Genomic DNA, 22,725 nt, shown 5'->3' with positions numbered 1-22,725 from the left:
GTAATATACTTCACATAGCGCCAAGAATAGTTGATTAACGAAATTCCTAGAAATACAGGCGATCTCAAGTCAGCCCCTATAAAACTTGATATCAATTACTGGCACCAAATGCATTCTCTAGTGAAACTTTTGAGTCAAGAAACTGCCAAACACGCGGCGTGATTGTTTTCGACTTTTATTTAGAGGAGTACAAAATAGTTAGAATTTAAGACAAATATGTTTAGTTCACTTGGAATATTTCCATTCCAAAGAACGGTTGAGTAATTAAGAAAAAACAATATTTTAACTAACGATTAGTTGTTTTTACCTCGTTTTAACAAAATAGGGAGGCTCTTTGACTGATTTGAAATCTATTATAATTTTTTTGAATAAAAAACGTTCACTTGGTATAGCTTCAAATGAGTTAAATAAAAGCACTTAGATGAACGCGTCTCTAAATTAAATTGTTTCGACCAAAGCGAACTGGGCAAATGCGATTATTTACTCTGTTGTAAAAATTTGAAGAGCATTACTTAGTGGCATTAACTTACGGAAAAATAGTCAGAAAAGCGGGAAAACAAGATTACTGTTTCCCCCTTTTAAATTACTAGAAATCTGAGAATAGAAGAGTAGAATAAGACAAAGCATCATAGTATCAGAGATGGCAAAATTACTTTTAAAACGTATTTAAATTAGATTACTAATTACTTTTATGAAAACTGCGAAAATGTAATTAAATTACATTACAAATTTCCGTAGACTAAAAGTAATGACTTTACCTTACAATTACGTTCCAACGGTAATGAAATTACTTTGACATTACTTTTGAATACCTCGAGGCAGTAATCCACGCTCATTTTGTTTATCGTATATGTACCACAACTCAGACCTGCCTGTTTACACCACAAAAGCTTTATGCGCCTTAAAGTGAATCACACTGAACAGTTTTGCTGGCGCACAAAACATAAGTGTTAAATATGACGAATGGCTTCTTTTAGATGTGACTCTAAGACAGTCGACTCACTGGTTTCGCTGTTCATTCAATGGTGAGGGTTCTTACTAAAAGAGTGATATGCTTCCGTCTTCCCGATTTGGACGAAGTCATAGTCTATGTCAGTCTGTTAATTCGGGCCATGGGAGCTCCTTCTTACAAGATGTCATCGCGTAAAACGTTTCCCTTCCACCTCGGACGCAGTATAATCGTATCGTCCCAAGCTCACTAGGTCACGTATTTTCGGTCATTTCTCTCAAAACGTTTTGTTCCCAAATACCCGAAGAGCCCAAGTTTTCGCGCATTGTCACACAAAGGGGCAGAAGCGTCGCCAGTTGAGGAAATGAAAGACACGAGCTTCCTAAACTGTGTACTTTCCCAACAAACGGGAGGCGATATTAGCTTGTAGGGTAATTCCCGAATAAACTTCCCAAGGGAAGGCAGCGAGGCGTACCGCTAGCGGCACCAGCTTTGCTCGAGGCCGGATGCAACGTTCTGGATCCTTGACAGGGAATTTAGAATTAACTATTTATTCCGGTAGTTTGTTCTTCACAATGGTCGAAGCTTACTGTTTGACCTTCCTTGACGAAAGTACAAGAAGGCTGGGGATCTGTTTGTCCTGCCCTCTCAGGTTTTAAACTGTGTTGACATCACCGGTGATGTGACCTTCGCCTTGTAGCTCATACGCCGTTCATTCATAAGCTGACAGTGCGGTGGAAGCTAGGTGCTCGTTGGAACAGTCACAGATTTATATTTCTCCACGTAACCACGCTCTCGTTCATACCCACGCCTAGAGAAAGGGACGAGCTAGGTGATTAAACGGAGGTGTTTGATTGGTCCTGGTTAGCTCAGAGCTCCCACCGCATTTTAGGCTTAGGAATGAACGAAGTGCAGTATCGTCGTGATGACGTGAGGCCGTGAATCTGTTTTGCCTAGAGTTCGTGACCTGTGGCCTTCCAGCGTTATCTACACGTAAGTTTTCCTCCTTCGCCTTTGCAGCCCGCTCTTGTGCGTATGTTTAGTTCTTCGTACGAGGCTTTGCGCTCAGGTGGCCGTCGTTTGTTTTCTTTGATGTCTTTTTCACAACATTTCACCATGCAAAGTATTTTTTCTTCTTTTTTTAAAGCTTACAAACGAACTTTCTAATTTGGGACAAAAGTAATTTCAAAAGTAATGAGTAATTTTCATCAAAATTACTGCCTGAAAATAATTCATTACATTACTAAATTGCCAGCCTAAAGAAGTTATTCATTACCACAAAAAGTAATTTAATTATTGTAATTTAATTACAGTAATGCTATTACTGCCATCTCTGCATAGCACTCATTTTCTTGGCAAGAAATTGAGAGATGAGGTATTGAGCACTCAAAGAGTGAAGAAGCTCAAACATTTCTGGATTCAGGCGCACAGGGTTAAGGAGTTCGAGTCTTTGAAAACCCGCTTCACAGCAGATGGCTAAACGAAGCCGTAACAAAACTAACTTGAGGACTCGATAGCACGGAAGTTGAAAAAAAAAAAAAGAAAACTGAGCACGAACCCTCGTAGCATAACATCTTCCCTAATCAGTTCAGACACAGTTACCTTATTTTTGATCTAAAGATAGACTTGAAATTTAAACCAACAGTCGATTACATCTTCCTATCCAACATTTCAGGTGAGCGATATCATTAGATTCTCCATGGTGGTAAGAATGTGAGTTACCATGAATTGTATATCCTACATCAACTAAAAAATTTTACTAAATCTGGCGGATTTTTTTTTATGATTCGATTTAATGCGTTTGTTTCAACCCAGTACAAAACACTGGGCTTGCTAGTAAAGTATGCAAATCTTCAGGCTTCTGTGAGAAAATACTCATCACGACCAAAATATATATTGTGATTTCAAATGAAACATCTTTTACCCCAAAATGCCAGCCTCTCGTCGTCTCAGAAACACTGTAAATACAAATTTAATCACAGAAAAAAAAACGTTGCGTTGATAATAAAGGCGTATTTGCAGAGTAATGCCCTTACTGTTCTGAATTAACGCACTTTCAATTAAATTATTTTTTAAATGCGATAACGTGTCACTGGTTAGCTCTTCGTTCGTCCTGAAGTCGGGAGTACAAAGTGAACAGTACCTGCCCTGTGTATAAACTCTCAAAATATTTGCCAGCAAAGGCATAATAGACCTCTTTCGAAATACACGTGTGTGCCAATTGTTAGAAGGTCGGAACCACTGTACAATGACGGAACGACTGACACCGTGCAACGTGCAAGCCATTCCCTAAGATAGCGAACGTTTGAGTGCGGCCAAGTATGGGAGTTGATGAGCCAATGAAACAGCATCGAAAGTGCAACGTCACTGCGCTCATCCCCTTTTTCTGTGGGTATGTTTTCTTTTAGACCAACCAAACGCATAAAGAGTGCAGTGACCGTGCGGTTTCAGTACGCCATTGTGCAGGGATTCCACGGAGAGAAGTATTTCGAAAAGGCTCTATATCTCAGGGCTCTATTTCCTTTGTGCAGAGCACGAGTACAGAAGGCACGCATCGCTCGTTGCCTCCCTGTGAGTCGCAGAAAACCTAGAAAACCAAAATAAAAAGTTAGCGAGTTCAGAACGACGTATGCACACTCGAAAGGTCTTGTCACGTGTCTCAAGGCCGACAGCTCATTGTTCAAAAGGTCACTTCTACTCGACAAAAGGCGAAGGGTGCCCAATTATCTTCCGGTTGCTCGAAGGCACTCTGACTGCACAAGCCTGAGCGGTCTGACGTCATCAAATACTGTGTGGAGAATGGAGCTACAGTGAAGAGCACTCTTGGACTTCGTCTCTGCTTAGCGCTAATACACTGGTGCCTTCTCATTCCTCTTCCACTCTCTCGATTGGATCTCACTAAAGCGAACCTGGAACTGTTTTATAGTCGCGTAAAACTAATATAGAGAGAGAGGGGGAAAACGAAGTAGTGAGGTACTGTAGGGTGAAGACGGCAGCTAAGCAATCGACGAAGTTGTTTTTTTATTAAGTTGGCTAAGGCTAGGCAGGGCACTCCGTCAAGCTTTTTTCTATTTGAGTTAACATTTATTCTGAGTATTATCATTCGACGGTTATTTTGAATTATGTATACACGTACTGTTACTTCCAGATTCATTTGAATCCTGAAGAGTGTATTTTTTCTATCATTTATCGGGTTCTGCGGCTTCAAATTACAGCTCTGTGAATGCAAATACAAGTAAACAGCGATATTATTTGCTGAAGATGGGGAATCGATCGGTAGAACAAATAAAAAATTAAACTGCCGCAACCTTTTTTTCTTTTCTTTTTTTAAGCCCAACGCAGCTATGCGTTGGGCTTAACGCATGCCTAAATTATATTATCGAAGTGCTGGGTTACTTCCACTCTTTGTGTACAGATGAGATGCGCTAGAGCTAAAAATGACGGAATGCCGCCCGATATGACTGAACGTCGCCGGCACCAAAAATGGACAAATGAGAGCGCGGATACGGTAAGGAGCTGGATGAAGCATGCACCATGAGCCAAAAATGGCGACACGTCGCTGGTAACGACGATAGACCAGTAGCAGCGCTCTCTGTATAATAAAATGGTGGTGGAACTTGAATAAGTTGTAATATCCAGGGCTTCAATCCTTCTTTTTTTGCAAATTTACATAACACCCCTGTCTACCACGTCCCTCAAGAAAGAGGCTATAACCCCACGTGTTTTCATCTTTAAATAGCGAGAGATAGCCTTTCGGTAACCACCGCTCACAACAGCAAACTCGGAACTTCAGAAACCCGCATGTCACACTAAAACCTTATCGGCGATAGCCTGGCGGTTGGTCGGTACTTAAACTTCGGCACCGGTCTCAGCGAAAAAGAGTCAGCCTCTCCAAAGACTGCTGATGGCCGTTTTTCTAGTGCCTGCTTGTCCCTGTGTACCCGCAATGTTTTTTCTCTGAATCGGTCGGCGTACTGACGTGAAGGCTTAAAAGGGAGACTCCGAGTGCAGCCCCCGATTGGGAAGGAGAAAGACGCCCAACGCAACCATGAGGTGTCTTTTGGTCTGTGCCTTCGCGGCTTCCGTGGTGCTCCTGACGTACGCCCAGGTCCCAACTCTATGCGGTGCGTACATACGACGAATAGCAAAGTCCTAATCTATTATTTTGGTTAATTCCACAAACCCTAATTAATCTGGAGTGTATGCTTTACCGAACAGCACGTGGAAAAGTCAATTGCTGCAATCTATACGAAGGGAATTCGAGCAGTTACGAGCCAGAAAATATGCTTAAACTTAAAAAAAAAAATATATATATATATATATATATATATACCTTCTAGTCTCTGACGCCAAACATGACTCTTCACGTGCCACAGCGCAGACGTTATTGTTAGGTCTATGAGCATTCTTTTCAGCCTTGCCATTCACCGACCTCCTTCCGTAGATTGTGGCGACCGGCTTTTCCAAGTGCTTTTGTGGAAAAAGGATACGCTACAGATTTTTTTAAAAAAGATATGTAATCTTAGTGTTTTTGCCTCAAGTTTCCCTAACAGCGACGAGCGATTTTCGGAATAGCTGTTCTGTTTAATTATCGGGTAATACGTTCGCGAGCAAAGGGATCTGAACATCCTCAATAAAACATTTATTGGGCACCAACAGCTGATGCATTCGTGACCTGCCTTGATTTAACAAACTATATCGCGGCTTAGTAAGTTGAAATACCGTGATCGAAAAAGACCTTGTTCATTCAAGGTTTTTTTGTTATTCATTTAATTATAGAGTCCCCAGTCTGAGTTACATATTGCCATGTCATTATTTCTGGAAGACTGCTTTTTATCTTACTGATATTCTTTTTCTTTTTCTTTTTAACTCGTACTTTTACGTGATTGTTGTCTAAGTTTCATTTCTCTGTGAAATATATTTTTTTTTCTTTTAACATTGTTATTTTTCCACATTTCTTGATCTGTAAGCTGTTTCTTTTTTATCTTAAAATAATATTATTCTGCATGGCCATTAAACACATCGTGCTTAAAGCAGGCTCTTAGGGACATCCCCAAGAAAGGAATGTACCGGCTTAGGGGTATATTTAGTCGAAATTTAAATATTGTACTGGCAAAACATGACAAATTCAGTGTTTGTTGCATTTTGTGTTCGAGCCTTATTCACAGTTTGCACTGATGGTCATGATTCAATGCAAGATGTTGAGCAACAGATCAAAGTAAATGTAGGCGAGCTGGTGAAGATCTAACATTTCGAGACACTTCCTTGACATTTTTTCGCTCATCACAGTGCTGGGCTCAAGACAATAGAACGTTTCGACAGCAACCTCTCGACATAAAAATAGCACAAAGTACACTTTATATGTCACGCTACTTTTGATGTTATAGCTCTTTAACTTGAGTGTCATTTGAACTGAAGTGATATTTTGAATTAATTTGAGTGACACATTAAGAGCGTAATTCGACTTGTTTATCGCGTCATAAGAAATCCTAATTGACTTACCTGTTTCTTTTAATAATGCCTGCTTTTTCCAGACAAGACCGACGAGCAGCTGCGGGCTGGCGTGAAGTGCCTGAAAGAAAAGGCGTCGCCTAGTGTGAGTGCCACGTTGTGTTATAAGCATTACAAAATCTTAGCAGAAGTGTTGTCAGTTTGGCGAATCGCTATGTCTGTAACTTCAAAAGTAACACTTTAAATAACCCCTTGGGATATCAAGAATTTCAAGATAGATATTTGTTTTCTCATACACCGCAATGGCTACATCGCTAAAAAATGTAGCACGAACATTTAAAAACGCGAGGAACTTTAAGGTGCGATTAGTCTCAAAAGCTATCACAAGACTCGGTATTTTCACGAACAAGAAAGAGAGTAAAATTAAAAACAATATCAAAATACAACTTAGATTTTCAGAACAAGATTAACTGCAGGGGAGAATTCAACTGTGGATTATATAATTCCGAAAAATTCATCGTTGCTCAAAAAATAGTGTTGGCCGAATTTTACAAAATACACATTTTACCAAATCAAATTTAAAGATTACGTCTGTAAACTATAGAAGTATATACGCTGCCAAAACGGCAACTGTTAGAAAATCCAGAATCATAATCCTAAACTGTTTTATTTGTTATATACGGGTAACCTGAAAACCTTTTCCTGGAAAACTTAGACATTACTTGGACTTCAATATTTTCTCATGTAGTCACGTAGTACGTTCCACTTTTAAGAGTGGAAATATTACTGTAGTTTTATGTGAAATCTTCTACGGCCCTTTTTTTTAATAATTGTTTCCGATTTCGCTATGATCCAAATGTTACCATTAAGTTAAGGTCATTAGCCACCTCCACAGTTGTGTGTGCGTGTGTGTGAAATTTCAAATCCTATTCCAAATTTATGTAATATAACCTTTTACAAAATATATCACTCTATACCTAAGGCAAAAGAAAGACCACTCTTGAACTCATCTTACATTTCTTCACGAATCGCTCATGAGTTTAAAGCTAGAGTCCCTCAGTGCTATACCACTGCCCTATCTCGAATCCTTTATTCCCAGAACATCAACCGAGTGGAACCACTTACAGTCCGTTTTAACATCAATACCATCACTTGATTTGTTTAAAACGTCTAGTACTAATTATGTCTTTAAAAATGTCACATGACTTTTTTTTGCATTGCTTTTGGTTTTTGTTTTTGTATTGTTTTCTTGTGCGTGATTATGTGCCCACCCCACTTCAATCAGATTCAGTTTATTTCGCCCGTCGGGGCCTTGAGGGTATTGCAATAAATAAATAAATAAATATGTTGTTCATTTCCTGTTCTCGTCACACGAAATCATAACTAGTGTTGGCTGTTTTGATTTATTTTTTGTTCTATTAAAGTGTAGAATGTTTCAATTACAGGTTTTCTTTTATTGTACTTATACACGTATTGTAGGCCTAATGGGCGGTATTGTTCCGGTTTTTTTGTTTTGTTTTGTTTTCTGCTTTCTATTGTATACTTCATGTGAACTTGCGTTTGAAATTCTATCCCGTACCATTCCCAGCCCCGCTTAGGGGTGAAGGAAAAGTATTCATGTATAAATAAAAATAAATAAATATGAGCACGGTGTATTGTTCTGACGTGCCTTCTTTCACCTTAGGTGTCTCGGGTTTAGTCATGTTCAAAAAGATACCCGTGTGTACCGACAGAAAGAGGAACAATACTTGGTATAATGATAATCATCGATGACAGCTTAAGAAGCGCAGGGAATGGCAAGCCCTGAACATCTCATTATCGCTCAGCATCCAATCAGGTTGCGGGATTTATTGATAAGGACGCCGAAGAACGAATCGCGAAGCATCAACCGTGACCGTCATTGGCCACACCTTGCTTTGTTTAAGATGTCAGTGACCAAAGCAGTCCTTTTCTTTCTTTTTTCTTCTTACTACAAAAATAATGGAAAACTTCAGAGGAGTGATTGCGTGTGTTTTATGTGTTTCCTTGAAACAGCTTAGACGCACCTTGGACCGCCTTAAGGCGCGCGTCGGCTGCTCTGCTGATACCTGCACGGTGGAGTATCTCTGCTCCCACAAGAAAGCCGTGAGTTTGATGCACTCTGTTACATACTTTCCGACGAGCAGCGCTTAGATCTCGTCTCACACGGTGCTTTGTTCTTCGTTACAGCATCTCGCAGTCACCCTTACAGTAAGTACTTTTTATTGTGCTTAAAAATTATACATTTTACCATAGTCCGCCTTCATTATCTTTTTTATCTTGACAGCACGGCGACAGAAAAAAAATCAGATAACATATTTTTTAACTTGTTCATTTTTAACTTAAGATTTCTTAACATGATGAAAAAAAGGCGGAAAGCGACTAAAAGCGCTTTGAAAAAAATCGGCATAAAAATTAACAAAATCCTTTTGACAAAAATAACTGTGTGTTTTAAGAATTGTTTTATGAGTGCTGAAACGATGCACACTATACATATAGTCGTCCACAGCTCAAGGAACACGGGACGCGGCTATTTTCCGGTCATCTTATTATGGCCCCGTAACCAGTGATGTTCCGGCGTTAGCCAATGCAATACAGTGCAATACAATACAACATTTTACGTTTCTTGTTTTTCCCATTTTACATTTTAATTCTTAAATAAGCCAAGAAGGCTCCTGTGTGAGTGCTGTGAGCATCGTCCTGAGTTGCTTAAGCTCTCTGTGACCGTTCAATATGAGGACAGACGCATAAAACGCTTCATTCTTTTGGGATTTTGAATTACACCCGAGAAGATGACATGTGCGTTTGTTTTAACGCAGAACACTCACTGCGATCGTCGGAAATAGTTTGGAGAATCACGAAACAGAACAAAAAAAAATTAAGTTTTCGACCTAAAAACAGTGTGCAGTGGGACATCAAGCATGACCTTTCGTGTGTTCATGTCGTGCAAGGTGTCACATCGCATACTTCATTTTCCACGTCGAAACCTTTTTTTTTTCATTTTTATTTACCGAGTTGTTTTGTTGTTGTTGCTTTTGTTTTTTCAATATACCAAAAATATACCAAAAATGAAAGACTGATGCTCTAAAAAAATTTTTTGAAATGTACGGGACCACCAAGTGTTCCGCGGCTCCCCAATAGGTGGCGCCAGTGTATTATCTTGTCGAAAGAGATTTTTAAGAGGTTTCAAGGCACACGGGTTTAAGAAGTCGCAAGTGTGTGAATGGCCCTTTAGTGCGAAGCTCCTGACGTCCCTTAGTTTTCGAGGTTCCCTTCGTCGCTTTGGCACATACACCACCAGCAGAGAAGCGCCGACACCATGTTCGCACTAACAGTATCGTACGGTGCACGTAAATGTACGTATTATTTATTTTGAACAGTGTTTAATCTCGTTAGTTTTAATAATGTAACTGAACAATATTTTCGACTGCGTCACCAATCAATCAATGTCCCAAGACATTCATTGACTAAAGATTATTTGTAATATTTGAACTTACAATGAAACACTAAGAGAGAACGCACCCACTTTTTTTCATGGAAATGCATTACGGGAAGTTAATATTAAACGGGCTGTCGTCTGCATCAACTTGAAACCGCGTAACAGCGTCAGTTGGACCTAAAACGTACATTATAATAACTATATGAGCTTTCTGCCTGCTTTGTGAAAAAGCAGGGCCAATCACGCAGCGATGGTCACTATAACTGACCACGCTCGGTTTTTCATATGCGATTAACAGATGCCTGTTCGAAGGAAACGAAAACACGCTAAGGAAAGATAACCATGTTGCCTGAACGTGAACCTAACGATTAGCGTTAGATTCACGTTCAACGTGAATTCAACGGTAATGTAACGGTAAAGATACAATAAAAAAAACCTGCACGTTCAGTTTCCCGCAGACCACGCACGTAGCAAATCCCTGCGAAAATTTAAATAATCATACCGAATGCAGAAGCTCATAAAAATAAACCTGAAAAATGCAACTCGCGCAGGAACAGTGAGCAAGTCACATATCGTGCTCATGGTCCCTGCCCTGCGAACATTGAACATTTCAGGCCTAGCCTTACATTGATATATTTTCGGCATTTGGTAGGTGACTGGCTGCGTGGGTTTTGCGTGATTGGCTACGTGGGTTATATGCGGGGAAATTAAAGCAGCAGTTATTGTCCCAACACAATGCACATCGAATATTTCAGGAGTCCTCTCATATTGAGCTTCGGCATTTGGTGATTGGCTACGTTCGTTTCGTGTGTCATTGGCTATGTGCGTTTTATGATTAAAAATAATGCTCAGTAATTCTTAGAGCCTACACTCTTCACTCTAAAACTAAATTTATGATGTTACTTTCCTGCAGAACACAGAGTCAGCCAATCACGGGAAACAATGAAAAGATCCTAGCCAAAAACGAAGCTCAGATTACGATTAGCCAAAAAAAAAAAAGGAATATGCAAAGGTATAATGAGCATGACGTTTCCCTCGTTTATTGTCCCTGGGCATATAGTGTTTCTCAGATCTAATTATATATTGCCCTTTGTCATTATCTGGACTCTTTTTATTGATCCTCATGATTGGCTGCCCGCGTGTTCTAGAGGAAAGTGAGCTCATATACTTTTTCTTTTTTTTTTAAGTGTGGGATCCTTACAGTGTTTGAAGCGATTGGCTATGTGCGTGTTATGCGGGGAAAAATAACGTACAGATATATTTTTTTAGAGCGTACACGTAGCTCCACGACCCGCTGAGGAATAAAAAAAGATCTCTTCAATATTTTTTTTTCTTTTTAGGATGCCGAAAAAGCAGAGTTTCGTCAACTAGTAGAGCAATGCAACGCTGTTCCTACGAAGACGAGCAGCAACTTCATCGTCGCTTGGATCAAGTCTTGGTTTGCTTAAACAGATCATCTTATAACACAATGTAATCGCTAAATAACCGGGCTGTGATTGGTTAACATAAGAAATTTAAAAAAAAACAATTTCAAACATTTTTTTTTTTTTTTACATTATGTGTTAATCGCTGCTGCAGTCGAGCTTGGACAAGCCGTGAGGTCAATTGACTTTATGAAATTAACGTAGTTCTTGGGACCAATTTCGGCACAGCCGCTTTCGGGGGTTGGAGCCTGAGCCCTACCCTATCCTGTTCTGATTAACGTTCTCTCCTGACGTACAACAATTTTGGAGATCTTAAATCAATCGCATTTTTATAACTTTTCAGTGGTATTGCTGCAATTATTGGATGTGTTAATTTATGGTACGAAAATTACGGGTAGCATACCAGGTAACCTTCCCGAATAAAAATATGCTCATAGAAATTGTTTGTTTTGCTTCGTTAGGCTACTTCGCTGTTTGAACTGAACACTACAGGCTTTCAAACCTAGTGAAGTTCATACAACATAAAGATTAGCTCACGCACACGTCAGGAAGTTCCAACAGCGAACGCAGCATCACATTTTACCAAACGGAAAAGTAAGTCAATTTCCCCTCTCCACGCTATTATCTCCTCTGCTAGCCTTTTTTTTCTCTCGGCTGAATCGCGACATATTTGAGCCAAGGCACCTATCAATCGAGGCTTTACGTGCTCCCACGTGACGCCGTGGTATGGTGATGTACCGGTGCTTACTTTCCCCCTCCCCCGGTCGCTGTTTCTCTCCCTCTGCCGCATACCGCAATCTTCAAGCGACGGCGCAGAAAAGTATAAAAAATATAAAAATTAACCGCATTTGTTTTTGGTATATGGGAGCAGCAGCTGTAGGAACTTGCGGACGCTAATCAAACAATCCAAACAGTATAAGTAACGACAGCACTCAGGAGGTCACGACCCTTGCAAACAATCCTCCTTTCTCTAGATGGACATGTCTTTCGAGGTGTCCCTGTTTCTGCCAACAAATCCGCCCACTCCTGTGAAGCAGGCTAGCTATCAAATGTGACGCTCCAGGTGCAGTCGAGCCCCTGCCAAGGACCTCGCGATTCCAGAGAGCCAGCGTTTGCTACTCTACTGAACCCAAGTCCAACTTGGGCTCCTGGACACAAAAGCAGAAGATACCAGGGAGACGGGTGCACGTATCTCAACAAGCGTCGGGAGAGACTGTCCATCTTCCAATGGCGTTCAACTGTAATTAACGAGCTAATTCGTAAGACGATTAGCCGAAGTCCTTAGTTCGTTCACATTTCATACGACTCGAAGGACCAGACCGTCGGCCTGCATGAGGATGGTATCTTTAGGCTGTGGTCGGCCGGGTACCCCGAGAAAATATCTGAAATCAATTAGGGACCGTTACCGTTGACCACTGTCCGTGAAGTGCTAAAACAATCGAAGGTGCCTGGTACTTTAAAAATAGTAGCCCTGCCCCTTTCGCCGGGGTTGTCATCTGTGCCGTGTTTGACACAATCCCCAGTTTACTACTGACAAGTGTTCCCCGGTGGCGGGCAGCTCGACTGGCGGCATTGAGGGGGATATAACCCGCGCTTTACTCAGTAGTTCCTGTGACGGTGCAGTGCTGCGTAGATCCGATTGGTCAATTTAAACTTTTACTTGTGTTGTATACTATAAATGAATTTACAACAAAAATATTATTTTACACAGAAAGTAGCCGTTACGTAAACTGTTTTGGTGGTTATTATATAGCTTATCATGAACTGAAGCGCGTCAAGAAGTGGCAGTATTTTATTTCTCATCTACAGTGTGAACCAGCGTCGTTATGCTATGGCGGTCCTCACGCTGTCTAGATAATGTCGTCTAATTTCTATTTGCCCTTTTTATTACTCACTTTTCCACTATGTTCGCCCAATAGAATAGAATAATTACCCCGAAATGGGACAGATAAGTGAGATGGAACAAGTCGCCCCAAAGTCTAGTAAAAAAAAAAATTGTTGCGAAGCTCTGTCGTCCTTCTTCCTTTTGTGAATAAATTCAGTTGCAGCGCTTGTGTGCTCTGCATGTTCCTTTTCTCTGTCCTTGTCTTTTTGTGCGCTGTTCTGTTCACCATGTCGCACATGGTTGACCTTGCTAGCAGTCATCACTTCCCCCTGTCTCCCTATACCGTAATTCCAGCATTGATGTGTCCCATATTTTATGCGATATATTTCTCTCCGCAAGTACTGTATTTTGCGGAGTTTGATCCTCTCCCGGTGTATAGTCCAGTGGGACAAATTTAAGCCCAAAATGAGGGTTTTCTTTAGCTAGTCTGGACCCGGTGCGAAGCCAGCAAAAACAAATGTTGGCCGAAAATAAAGATTTTTTCTTAGATAGTTCATAGTCCCAGAAATTCGCATACGATTTATGCGCGACATAAATTCACTCTAGCGTTGCCATGCTCTTTCCCTACAGCATATCGCTAAAGCGCTAAATCCCATGGTCGTTAAATAAAGAAGTTTCAAGGTAAAAGCCAATGACGTCCCATTTCTCGGTAGCACGCCTACTCTTCCGAATCCTCTAGACACCTCGTTGCTCGCTGGGCTGCCTTGTTGGTTACTTTACCTATGCTTCTTGTCGCGGGAGGCCCGGCTGATTACTTGTCATCCCGATATTGGAGATGACTCTAAGGTTTTATTACAATCGTGCAGTCAGTGCCACATAGCCCATGGAGGGCTTCGCATAGTGTGCCTTGGCCTGTATCTCCTTCCTCGAAGGTCACACACATACACGTAGGAAAACGTGTCGGTTGCCACCTCCGCAGTTGACAGGACGGCCTCGTCATCGGTCAGTGGCTATAGCCTATAGTGTTGGCGAGATACTGTAATTTCAAGGACGGTCATAAATTTTTTTTTTAAAAATGGACGCGGATTTCCTATTATTATTTTGATGAGTGCGTAGTCAACGTGACCATCGCCCTCGACATTTCGGTCCCTACTTCATTATATTTTTTTTATCTACATTTGTTTTTTATTATTTTACGTGTGCTTTCCTTTCTTTTCATTTTTGTGGACGAAATTGTCACAAAAGTTTTTTAACTTCTGTTTGTTTGTTTTTTTATTACAGAGATTTATTTAACTTTGTTGCATTAACCACTTTCCCTTTCAGTACTTTTAGAAAGTATGTGCGTTTACTTCCCCGAGGTGCGCTCTAAAAGCCAGTGACTGCGATGTCTACGGACGAAAGTCGACTAGCGTCAAGGCCGAAACTACGTCTAGAGCTAATCCTGAAGTCTGCGATGTAACAAAGCATGACTTTAGCACGTTAGACGTTACGTCCAACGTGCCCAATGTAAATTTTGAAAATGCTCTCTTTTTTTTAGGTTCATACCCAAGCAGCGCGGAGTTTGTCCAAGCATTGGCCAATGACATGCTATGGTCTTTTGGCCAATGGCCAAAGAGTGGCCACTCATCGGTCAATGGTCGGCCGATGGGCGATGGCCAGTGGCCATTGGCCACAATGGCCAGAGAAAGGTAAGTCATCGGCGTGCGGCTGGCCACTGTCTAGCCACCGGGCAAAGGACCATTGCAAGCCATTGGCCAATGATCGGCCAAATCTGTGCCGCTTGGGTAGTTAGTGACAGCTAAAGAAAAGCAGGGCGTGCCCAAGCACCTTTATGGTATCGTTCCGCGACCAATCAGATAGCGGCATTATCCGATAGGAACGTCGAAGAACAGACCACGAAGCAATGGCAACATCGGTCGTATTACCCACTTAGCCGTGATGCGATTATCCGTCATAGCGACAGTGAACCGAAGCAACGGGTCGGGTCATATTAAGCCACGGCCTCCATTTTAGTGACTAAGCATATTTTTTGTCTCGTCACTCGCCAAACCCACGCCCGCAGATCGCGGCTATTGCATCCGAGTGCCCCCCCCCCCCCCCCCCTCCCCTAGTGCAGGAGAATTTCTAACAATATACGCCTCGCAAGTGGGCTCATTTTTGTCTTCTGCGCATGAGAAAGGAAGTAGCGGTGACGTCAGAACGCCGAGCCCTGATTGGCTGATCGCGACCCCCTATCTGAGCGTCGTCTGCTCCTTTGCAACGTCGTCTGCTCGCACCGTCGTCTGCGTCTGTCTCACCTTTCCTGCGACTTTCGGAAGTGCAGGTCTTTACGAGCGAGCTCGACTTGGCCTTTCAGAGAGGGCAGACGAAATAACTCGAGCGATACGTTGTTTTTGTCTAACAACTAGCAGACGCGCATCAAGGAGGCCAGTCAAAGGACTCACTGGCGAGGTGTCCCGAGGCGCCGAGGTTTGTTTGCTAAGAACCGAGAGGTGAGCGTGTTAGTGTACGCAGGTTCCCTCCCAAATACTTTTTCCCTCCTTTCGTGTGCGGCGAGACCCCTCATTCTTTAACGGCGCCGGCGGGTTGGCGTCGTCTGCTTTACGTCTGCTAGTCAAAGCGATGGCTGCTTTACCTTTCCTGCGTCTGTCGGAGATTCACCGCTTTTTCACCGGCGAGAGTCACCGTTGCCTCGGGAAACAAGGAGATAACAAGAGGAAGAAACTGACCTCTTAATCTAAAATTGAGGTCAGCGATCAAAATATAATACGGGAAGGGTTCACAAGGGTCGCGCGGGCATATTCCATTCAGCACGCCAGCCGGTCGTGGGCAGACTGTCGCCGAGTCGCGGAGTGCCTGCTAGGCCTAACTGCCGTGCTCGCTTGGTCGCGTTCGGTGGAATCGTGGGAGTTGGAGCTTTTCCCGAGTATTTGTGGATCCAGCGTTCTTGTTCGTCGTGGTCTGTTTCAAGTACTTTTTTACTTTTTTCTTGCTGCTTGAAGTCGGGACGCGTGAGAAGCGCACGTAGAAAAATAAACGTCCGTGGGTCGTCGCGACCGCGACGCTGTCGGCCATGCTGATTTGATCGTAAAAAGTGCGTAAGACAGCTTCGGAGCTGTCGTAAGATTTTGTTGTAACCTGAGCAAAACTTACGAAAATTTCGTTTCGTGAATACGAATTTGTTCTTAAGTTTTGTCTTACGCACATTTTTGGCGGAAGGTCGTTTCGTGAATCTGGCCTCTGCACTTCCGAAAGTAGCAGGAAAGGTAAGACAGACGCAGACGACGTTGCGAGCAGACGACGTTGCAAAGGAGCAGACGACGCTCAGATAGGGGGTCGCGATCAGCCAATCAGGGCTCAGCGTTCTGACGTCACCGCTACCCCCCTGCGCAAGAAGCAGACGAACTTGCCCTCCGCATTGGCCAAACTCATCCTTTCTTTTTTTTTTCGCTCGTCTTTTAGTTTTAGTCGTTCATTCCAGTTGGCCGAAAATGTCGAGGTCCTCCATCGCTCTTTTCCTTTCCCCCGACTGCTCCCTGTTCATTATGAATCAGGCCCCTTCCAAAACAGGCAAACACGGACCTCGAGTTTCCTTGTTCGGTCCTCCGTCACTGACGAACTACTTTTTTTTTTCTCGCAAAACAAAACCTCGGTTTTGAACAAATCGTTGCGGGAGACGTAGCAAATCGCCCCGTATAATTACGCCCAGACTTTTCCTCATTTGAATCGAGGAAACGCAGCCAGGGACCTTGACGCCTTCTCCGAAAAGAGCATTTGCACCTGGTCGCGTGAAAACCAAGCCGGCTAATTGCCTACTGATCCCATGAAGGGCTTCTGGCAGGTGTCATCTGCGGCGTTCGCGCGTATAACGCCTGCTTTGCTCAATTCACTGAGCGATAAATGCGCGTGCGCCGGGTAGCGTAAGTTGCCGGTTCTGTTGTGCGATCGGGCAGAACCAACACAACCTAGAAAAAAGGCCTCCGCATGGCCTCCCCTCCCTTCATGAAACGTCATCAGAGTCGAATCTCGCTAACTCGGCTATTGGGCCCGAGCCCGACCTTCGACGCGCTGATTGGACACGAGCCCCAGCCGAACACTGACAGAGCACTCGTGCCTTATCTCACGCTTCGATCTCTCTGACTGTGATGACGTGTGCGGAGGCCTTCTGTCTAGGTGGTGTTGGCAAACCTCAGGAGGTATTGCAGAGTGCGCGTGCACAACTTTAAACCATAAAACAAATCTCTTTTTTTTTTTTTTTTCATAACAAGGGTGGCGTGTTTGTTCGAAATTGTTGGAATTTTTTTTTTAATTTTCGGGTGTTTTTTTGTTTTTGCTAGACAAAAAGTCGGTGTTTACTGGGGTTTATATGTTACTTACGAATACATTGAAAACGTCGCGGTGCCGATAAAAAAAAAAAGGAACGAAATGAGGGGTTATCACTGCCGCGCGATGCGCGTTCAAGACCCCAAGCTAGCACTGGTACCGCGCTGAAGATCGGTCAAGTTACTTGGACATCATTTTTTTTTTTTTCATAGCTCTCGCCATACCTACATTGTGAATATATGTTATTATTAGTAGTAGTAACAGTAGTAGTAGTAGTAGTAGTAGTTAGTGGTAGTTAGTAGTATTAGCAGTAGTTAGTAATAGTTAGTAGTAGTAGTAGTAGTAGTAGTAGTAGTAGTAGTAGTAGTAGTAGTAGTAAGAAGACGTTCCCGTCTACAGCGGATACTCCAGACGCACGTTGGAGTTAATAACACCCTGCTGTCTAAACACTCAACACGCTAACAGTTCTATTTTGAATTCCCGCACCATAAGATATGTTAATTGGAAGAGTCACATGGGAATTAGCGTTGTTGCGGTCGTTATGCATGTGCGTAGAAACAGGGACGTGACAAAAGATAATCATGTACTCACTAGCCTACGTGGCTGCTTCCCTGACGCAATTGCCTCTTCGTGATTTACACAAGTTCGTTACATCGAACTTTTTTTTTTCGACTCAAAACTCAAGGGTGCATGAGGCAACAAGGCGTGAAGTTGGGCTAGTTGCTTCATAATGCACACTTGGAAACAGCGCGAAAAAGACAAGGGACAAGAACGAGAAGTGAACGAACACAACGCTGACTGGCAATTGAAGTTTATTCCTGCGAGGAACAGAAAGGAAAACATAAAAGATGCAAGATAGATGAAACAAAGTGTTTAGAGGGTTTTTGAGTTTGAGGGAAAGGAGGAGGATGGCCCTCCCGGCCGATTGTTCTGCCGTATGTACACAGATTTTCACATAGGATCAAGCAGGTGGCTGAAAATTTTGACGTGCCTGTTGTGTTCTCAGCTCCTTCAAAGTTGGCCGGTCTTTGCGCCGTAGTTAATCGTGTTGGGTCATCTGGGCCTCGGTGTGTGGTTAGCCACTGAACCCGGTATGTTACGTGCGCGACGGGTGTCGTGTATCTGATCCCTTTGTCGTGTGGCAGGGTATACATAGGTCAGACAGGGAGGGGGGGGGGGGGTGGGGGGGGGGGGGGGGTCAACGTTCCCTTCGGTCTTCACCGTCAAGACACCTTGCAGTTCACTGCGATAGGTGCTTGTGTTCTCCGGTTTTCACAAAGATTAAGATTCTGGCTCGTCATCGCAACAAAGGGACTAGAGAAATTGATGAGGCGTTTTTTTATTTCTACCTACGGAGCGAACACGTGTGTTAGTGCCCCGTCCGTGGCTTTGGCGGATGACGAAGTGTCTTTCATTAAGAAATTCGGCAGATTTTTTTAAGTGCTCGGCCGTGCCTCAAGGGGGTGGATTATGTTTTATCTATTTTGCATCTTTTATGTTTTCCTTTCTGTTCCTCGCAGGAATAAACTTCAGTTGCCACTCAGCGTTGTGTTCGTTCACTTCGCGTTCTTGTCCCTTGTCTCTTTCGCGCAGTTTCCAAGTGTGCATGAGGCCACGGATAAGGCAGGCCGGGTATCACTAATGCCCGAAAGTCATGTCCTCAGTGCCCTCTACGCTTTTTTTTTTCTTTGTAAATAAATAAAGAGGGTCTTTCTTGGTAAGGTCGCGTTGTACCCGAATTTCGAGAGCTTCATTAAGAATACATCAAATGAAGAAAAAAAATATGTCACTATGCATTTTGAGTTTTGTTTATCTTGTGGGCACCGTAGCGGAGTGCGGAGATAAACTTTTCTAATGCCTGGCATACTGTACAGCAAACTTTTGGGAAAACGACCTTCGGGCGTGCAGAATCACAAGCATGAAGCTTTCTGTTTGTGATTGTTCCCTCCGTCCCAAAATCCCCGGCTTAAACTGTTGTACTTTCTACCCTTCACCCCAGTATGGTCGCCTTCAAGTGTAGAATTGTTTCACTGAATGAATGTTAGACAGGACAGATACACAAATCATGATAAAAGAAAACGTCCCAAGGGGTTAACCGAACACACTTCGTTCTGCTTCTCTTGGAGGCTTATCCCTAAAGAAGAAACCATTCACTGAAATATATTTGAATGGATTGTTCAGCAGAAAATGAGGCTACACTGTAATACTTTGAACACATCTTTTTTTATTGTCTATCTGGCGCTCCTTCACCCTAAAAGACCCAGGCGCGAGCTGGGGGTGAAAGTCAGGTTGAGTAACTTCTGCTGTACCCGTTCCCCTCCAAAAGTAACTTAATACCGTCACTTGTTAGTTCACCAAGAAGTAACGATCATATGTTACTCGTTGCTCCTCCCGGAAAGTAACAAAATTGTTACTTTGTTACCAAAAATAGTAACCAGATATAAGTAACGCGTTACTTTAGCACGGTAGGTAGAAGTCTGCAAGGAAACCTTAAGTTTAAAAAATTAAAATATACGAGCACTCTTCACTTTTTTTCAACTCAAAGTCAGAACCAAAAACAACGTGCATTATGATGAGCAAGTCCAACCTTATGTGCAGAATATGTGAGCACGTAAATGCGTCAGCTTAAGCGCGCCCGTGAGTTTTTCCGCGTACTCGTGTGTGGTATTACATGTTGTGTAGCATCTCTGCACGCTCTGTAGTAGAAATGACGCGACTGATTTTTCCGGTAGCATTAGGGATAATTACAAACACGTAATATTCCCGAGAAGTAATTTGATTGCACCATGTTGTTGTTTCACCTCAATTTCTGGCGGGAGAGGAAAATGTAAAAAAAAAACGCAACCACAGTTTTTTTTTTTTTTTTTTTTTTTGTCTTCAGAAGCGAATTTACTTGAAGTCCTGAACTGCTGCCTTCTCTCTCTTTCCTTTTGTGAGCGTAAAACATTTCCTCATCAAAAAATGTATTAATTCTTTGCCCCCTCCCCCTTCTTTTTGCCTTTCCCCCAATCCTGCGCGTATATTGTTTATTTTGTTGAAGCTTCCCGACAGCAATAAAATGACAAGTAAATACGGACGAATCTGAGAAACACAAAGTGCTCAAGACTTGAGGTAAAACAAGAAAAGGTATATGCGGACCGCAAGTTTGTCTGCTTCTTTTGTAGGGGTTGTGGTGACGTCATAAAGACGCCGAGCTCCGATTGGTTCTGAATGACAGACAGCGGGTAGACCTCAAGCCAGCTTGCTTCGAGGTCTATCCGCTATCCTTCAATCAGAACCAATCAGAGATTGGCGTCTTTCTGACGTTATCGCAACTCTTGCGCAAGAAGCAGACGACTTGCTCTCCGCATAGTTACTGAAAGCTTCAAAAACGTAGGGTGCGGAGGGTTTTGGTGCATCTCATTATCGCAGCGCAGCCAATGAGATTTTGACAGTGGTCAATAAGGACGCCGAGGAACGAATCGCGAATCAACAAGTACGAACATAATGAGCCATCTGCCTGGGTTCCTTAACTGTCATCGGTCGTACACGGATGCGACCGCAGCGCATCGAACCGAGATTTGAAGATTTTGATTGCTAACAAATGGGTAGAAGAAGTAGGAAGACAGGCATCGTGTGATAAGTCCCCGCTCAATTCGATGCGCTATACGATCGCGTCATGGATGAAGAAAGAATAAAACAATAAAACAGGGAAAACACAACCCCATCTTTCGTGAAAAATGTGGTTGTGTTGTCTCTGTTTTAATTGTTGTCCCTGTTTTAATTGTTTTATTCTTTCTTCATCCGTCACCTAAACCAACACGCTCTTCTTCCAAGCAAACATACGATCGCATTCGTGTGAACGTCTTGACATTTCCATTCGTTACGAAAGCGTTGTGAGAGCAAAGCCCTAACTGCAGGTTCGTGCATTTATGGCGCGCGTGCTGACGTGATTCAGAACCCTATAAAGCCTCGAGTCCTTTTTCACCTTGTCGCTGTGTGAGATCGTCGACGCTGCCATCGAGGCTGTGCAGCTTTTTGTACACGTTCGCATATACGTGCATATTTGAATAAGGAAGACCTTCAAACATAATCCTGCTTGATTTGTCTTCGTCCAGCTTCCTCCAAGGTGCGAAGTCACGCGTGTGTCGTTGGCGTATTTGTCCTCGCAATATACATACTACTCAGAATTCATCTCACTACGCCCCTTCTCCGGTATTTCTAATTTTCTCGCTTCGAACTTCGGACTGTGGGTACCTAACAATGGTCATAGAGGCAGGCTACAGGCGGGTTGTTCTACGTGTCTTGAGAACATAAAACGTGCAAAATTTCCCAGTGTCGTTCTCTCGGAAATGTACACGCACGCTGGCGTCTTCATTGATCGTTTGATTGTTACGGCCCAAGCCGTTATTGGCGAGGCTTCGCAACGGATCCCCCGGCGTGTTCCCTGTTAGCCGAACAGTCGCACTGCTCATTCATGATACAAAACAAACACACGGAGTTCGTTGCTGACATGATAACAGAGTTATCTACAGGCACGCCTCACGCATGTTTCAAGCATGTTTTATTATTATGTGTGCTCCGAACATGGCGGCAGGAAGTTTCCTTGTACGAGCAACGTCACAGGAGCGTAATACGAGAAAGAGACACTCCTCGGAGGGCGTCTGCAGGCTGTCTTTTGTAAGATCTGTTGACGGCGGGACCGGAACTATGCGCCTAGAAACTGAAGGAGAGAAGGAGGCGAGACGACAGAACGCCGAGTTCTCATTGGAACGATTAGTGGGAAGACCTAACGCTACAGCTGCTGGGTAGTCCTAACGCTACAACAAAGCTAAACTCACTCGAGAAATTATTGAAGCGCGGTAAATCGGACGATTGGGGAAAAACTGTGTCAGCGCTGCATGACTATCTCTGTCCGATAAAGGATGTTGCTTTTTAGACGCACAGTAACAGCGCATGGCGGTGGCTTAAGGAGCACGTGGCGTCCATGTCCTGCATTTTCTATTGGTTTGTTTGTTTTTAGGTTGAAGTATTTATACTCGTTGTTAGCACGAATTAACTTCAGTTGTAAGTCAGCGCCTTGTTCGTCTACCTTCTCGCTCTTGTCCGTGTCTGCGCTGTCGTTCATTTTTATTCATGAAATACCAGCTAGCCGAAACTTCTACGTTCCTTAACCGTTTTAATTATCTCAGATTTAAAACAACACTGAAATCAAACGATTACTCGTCACAGTAACAATATTCTCTATAATATTTCCAAATACAAAAACACAAGTATCGTCTGCGTAAATAAAAAATGCAACATTGTAGGGACTAAC

The 22,725-nt window shown here is 42.9% G+C and overlaps 1 protein-coding gene across 1 annotated transcript; it reads left to right on the top strand.

Annotated features, from left to right (window-relative positions):
* Positions 1-4,871: 4,871 nt before the first annotated feature.
* Positions 4,872-11,721, top strand: LOC8050583 (antimicrobial peptide microplusin-like). Its single transcript, XM_002433832.4, has 5 exons — positions 4,872-5,073; positions 6,484-6,545; positions 8,435-8,524; positions 8,609-8,629; positions 11,198-11,721. The coding sequence occupies exons 1-5, from the start codon at positions 4,998-5,000 to the stop codon at positions 11,303-11,305; spliced, it is 357 nt and encodes a 118-aa protein (XP_002433877.4). The 5' UTR covers positions 4,872-4,997; the 3' UTR covers positions 11,306-11,721.
* The last annotated feature ends 11,004 nt before the right edge of the window (positions 11,722-22,725 follow it).

Source organism: Ixodes scapularis, unplaced genomic scaffold (assembly GCF_016920785.2).
Source record: "Ixodes scapularis isolate PalLabHiFi unplaced genomic scaffold, ASM1692078v2 PGA_scaffold3__209_contigs__length_174095766, whole genome shotgun sequence".
NCBI lineage: Eukaryota > Metazoa > Arthropoda > Arachnida > Ixodida > Ixodidae > Ixodes > Ixodes scapularis.
The sequence above is the reverse complement of the archived record's forward strand: the minus strand, read 5'-3'. Positions and strand labels throughout refer to the sequence as shown.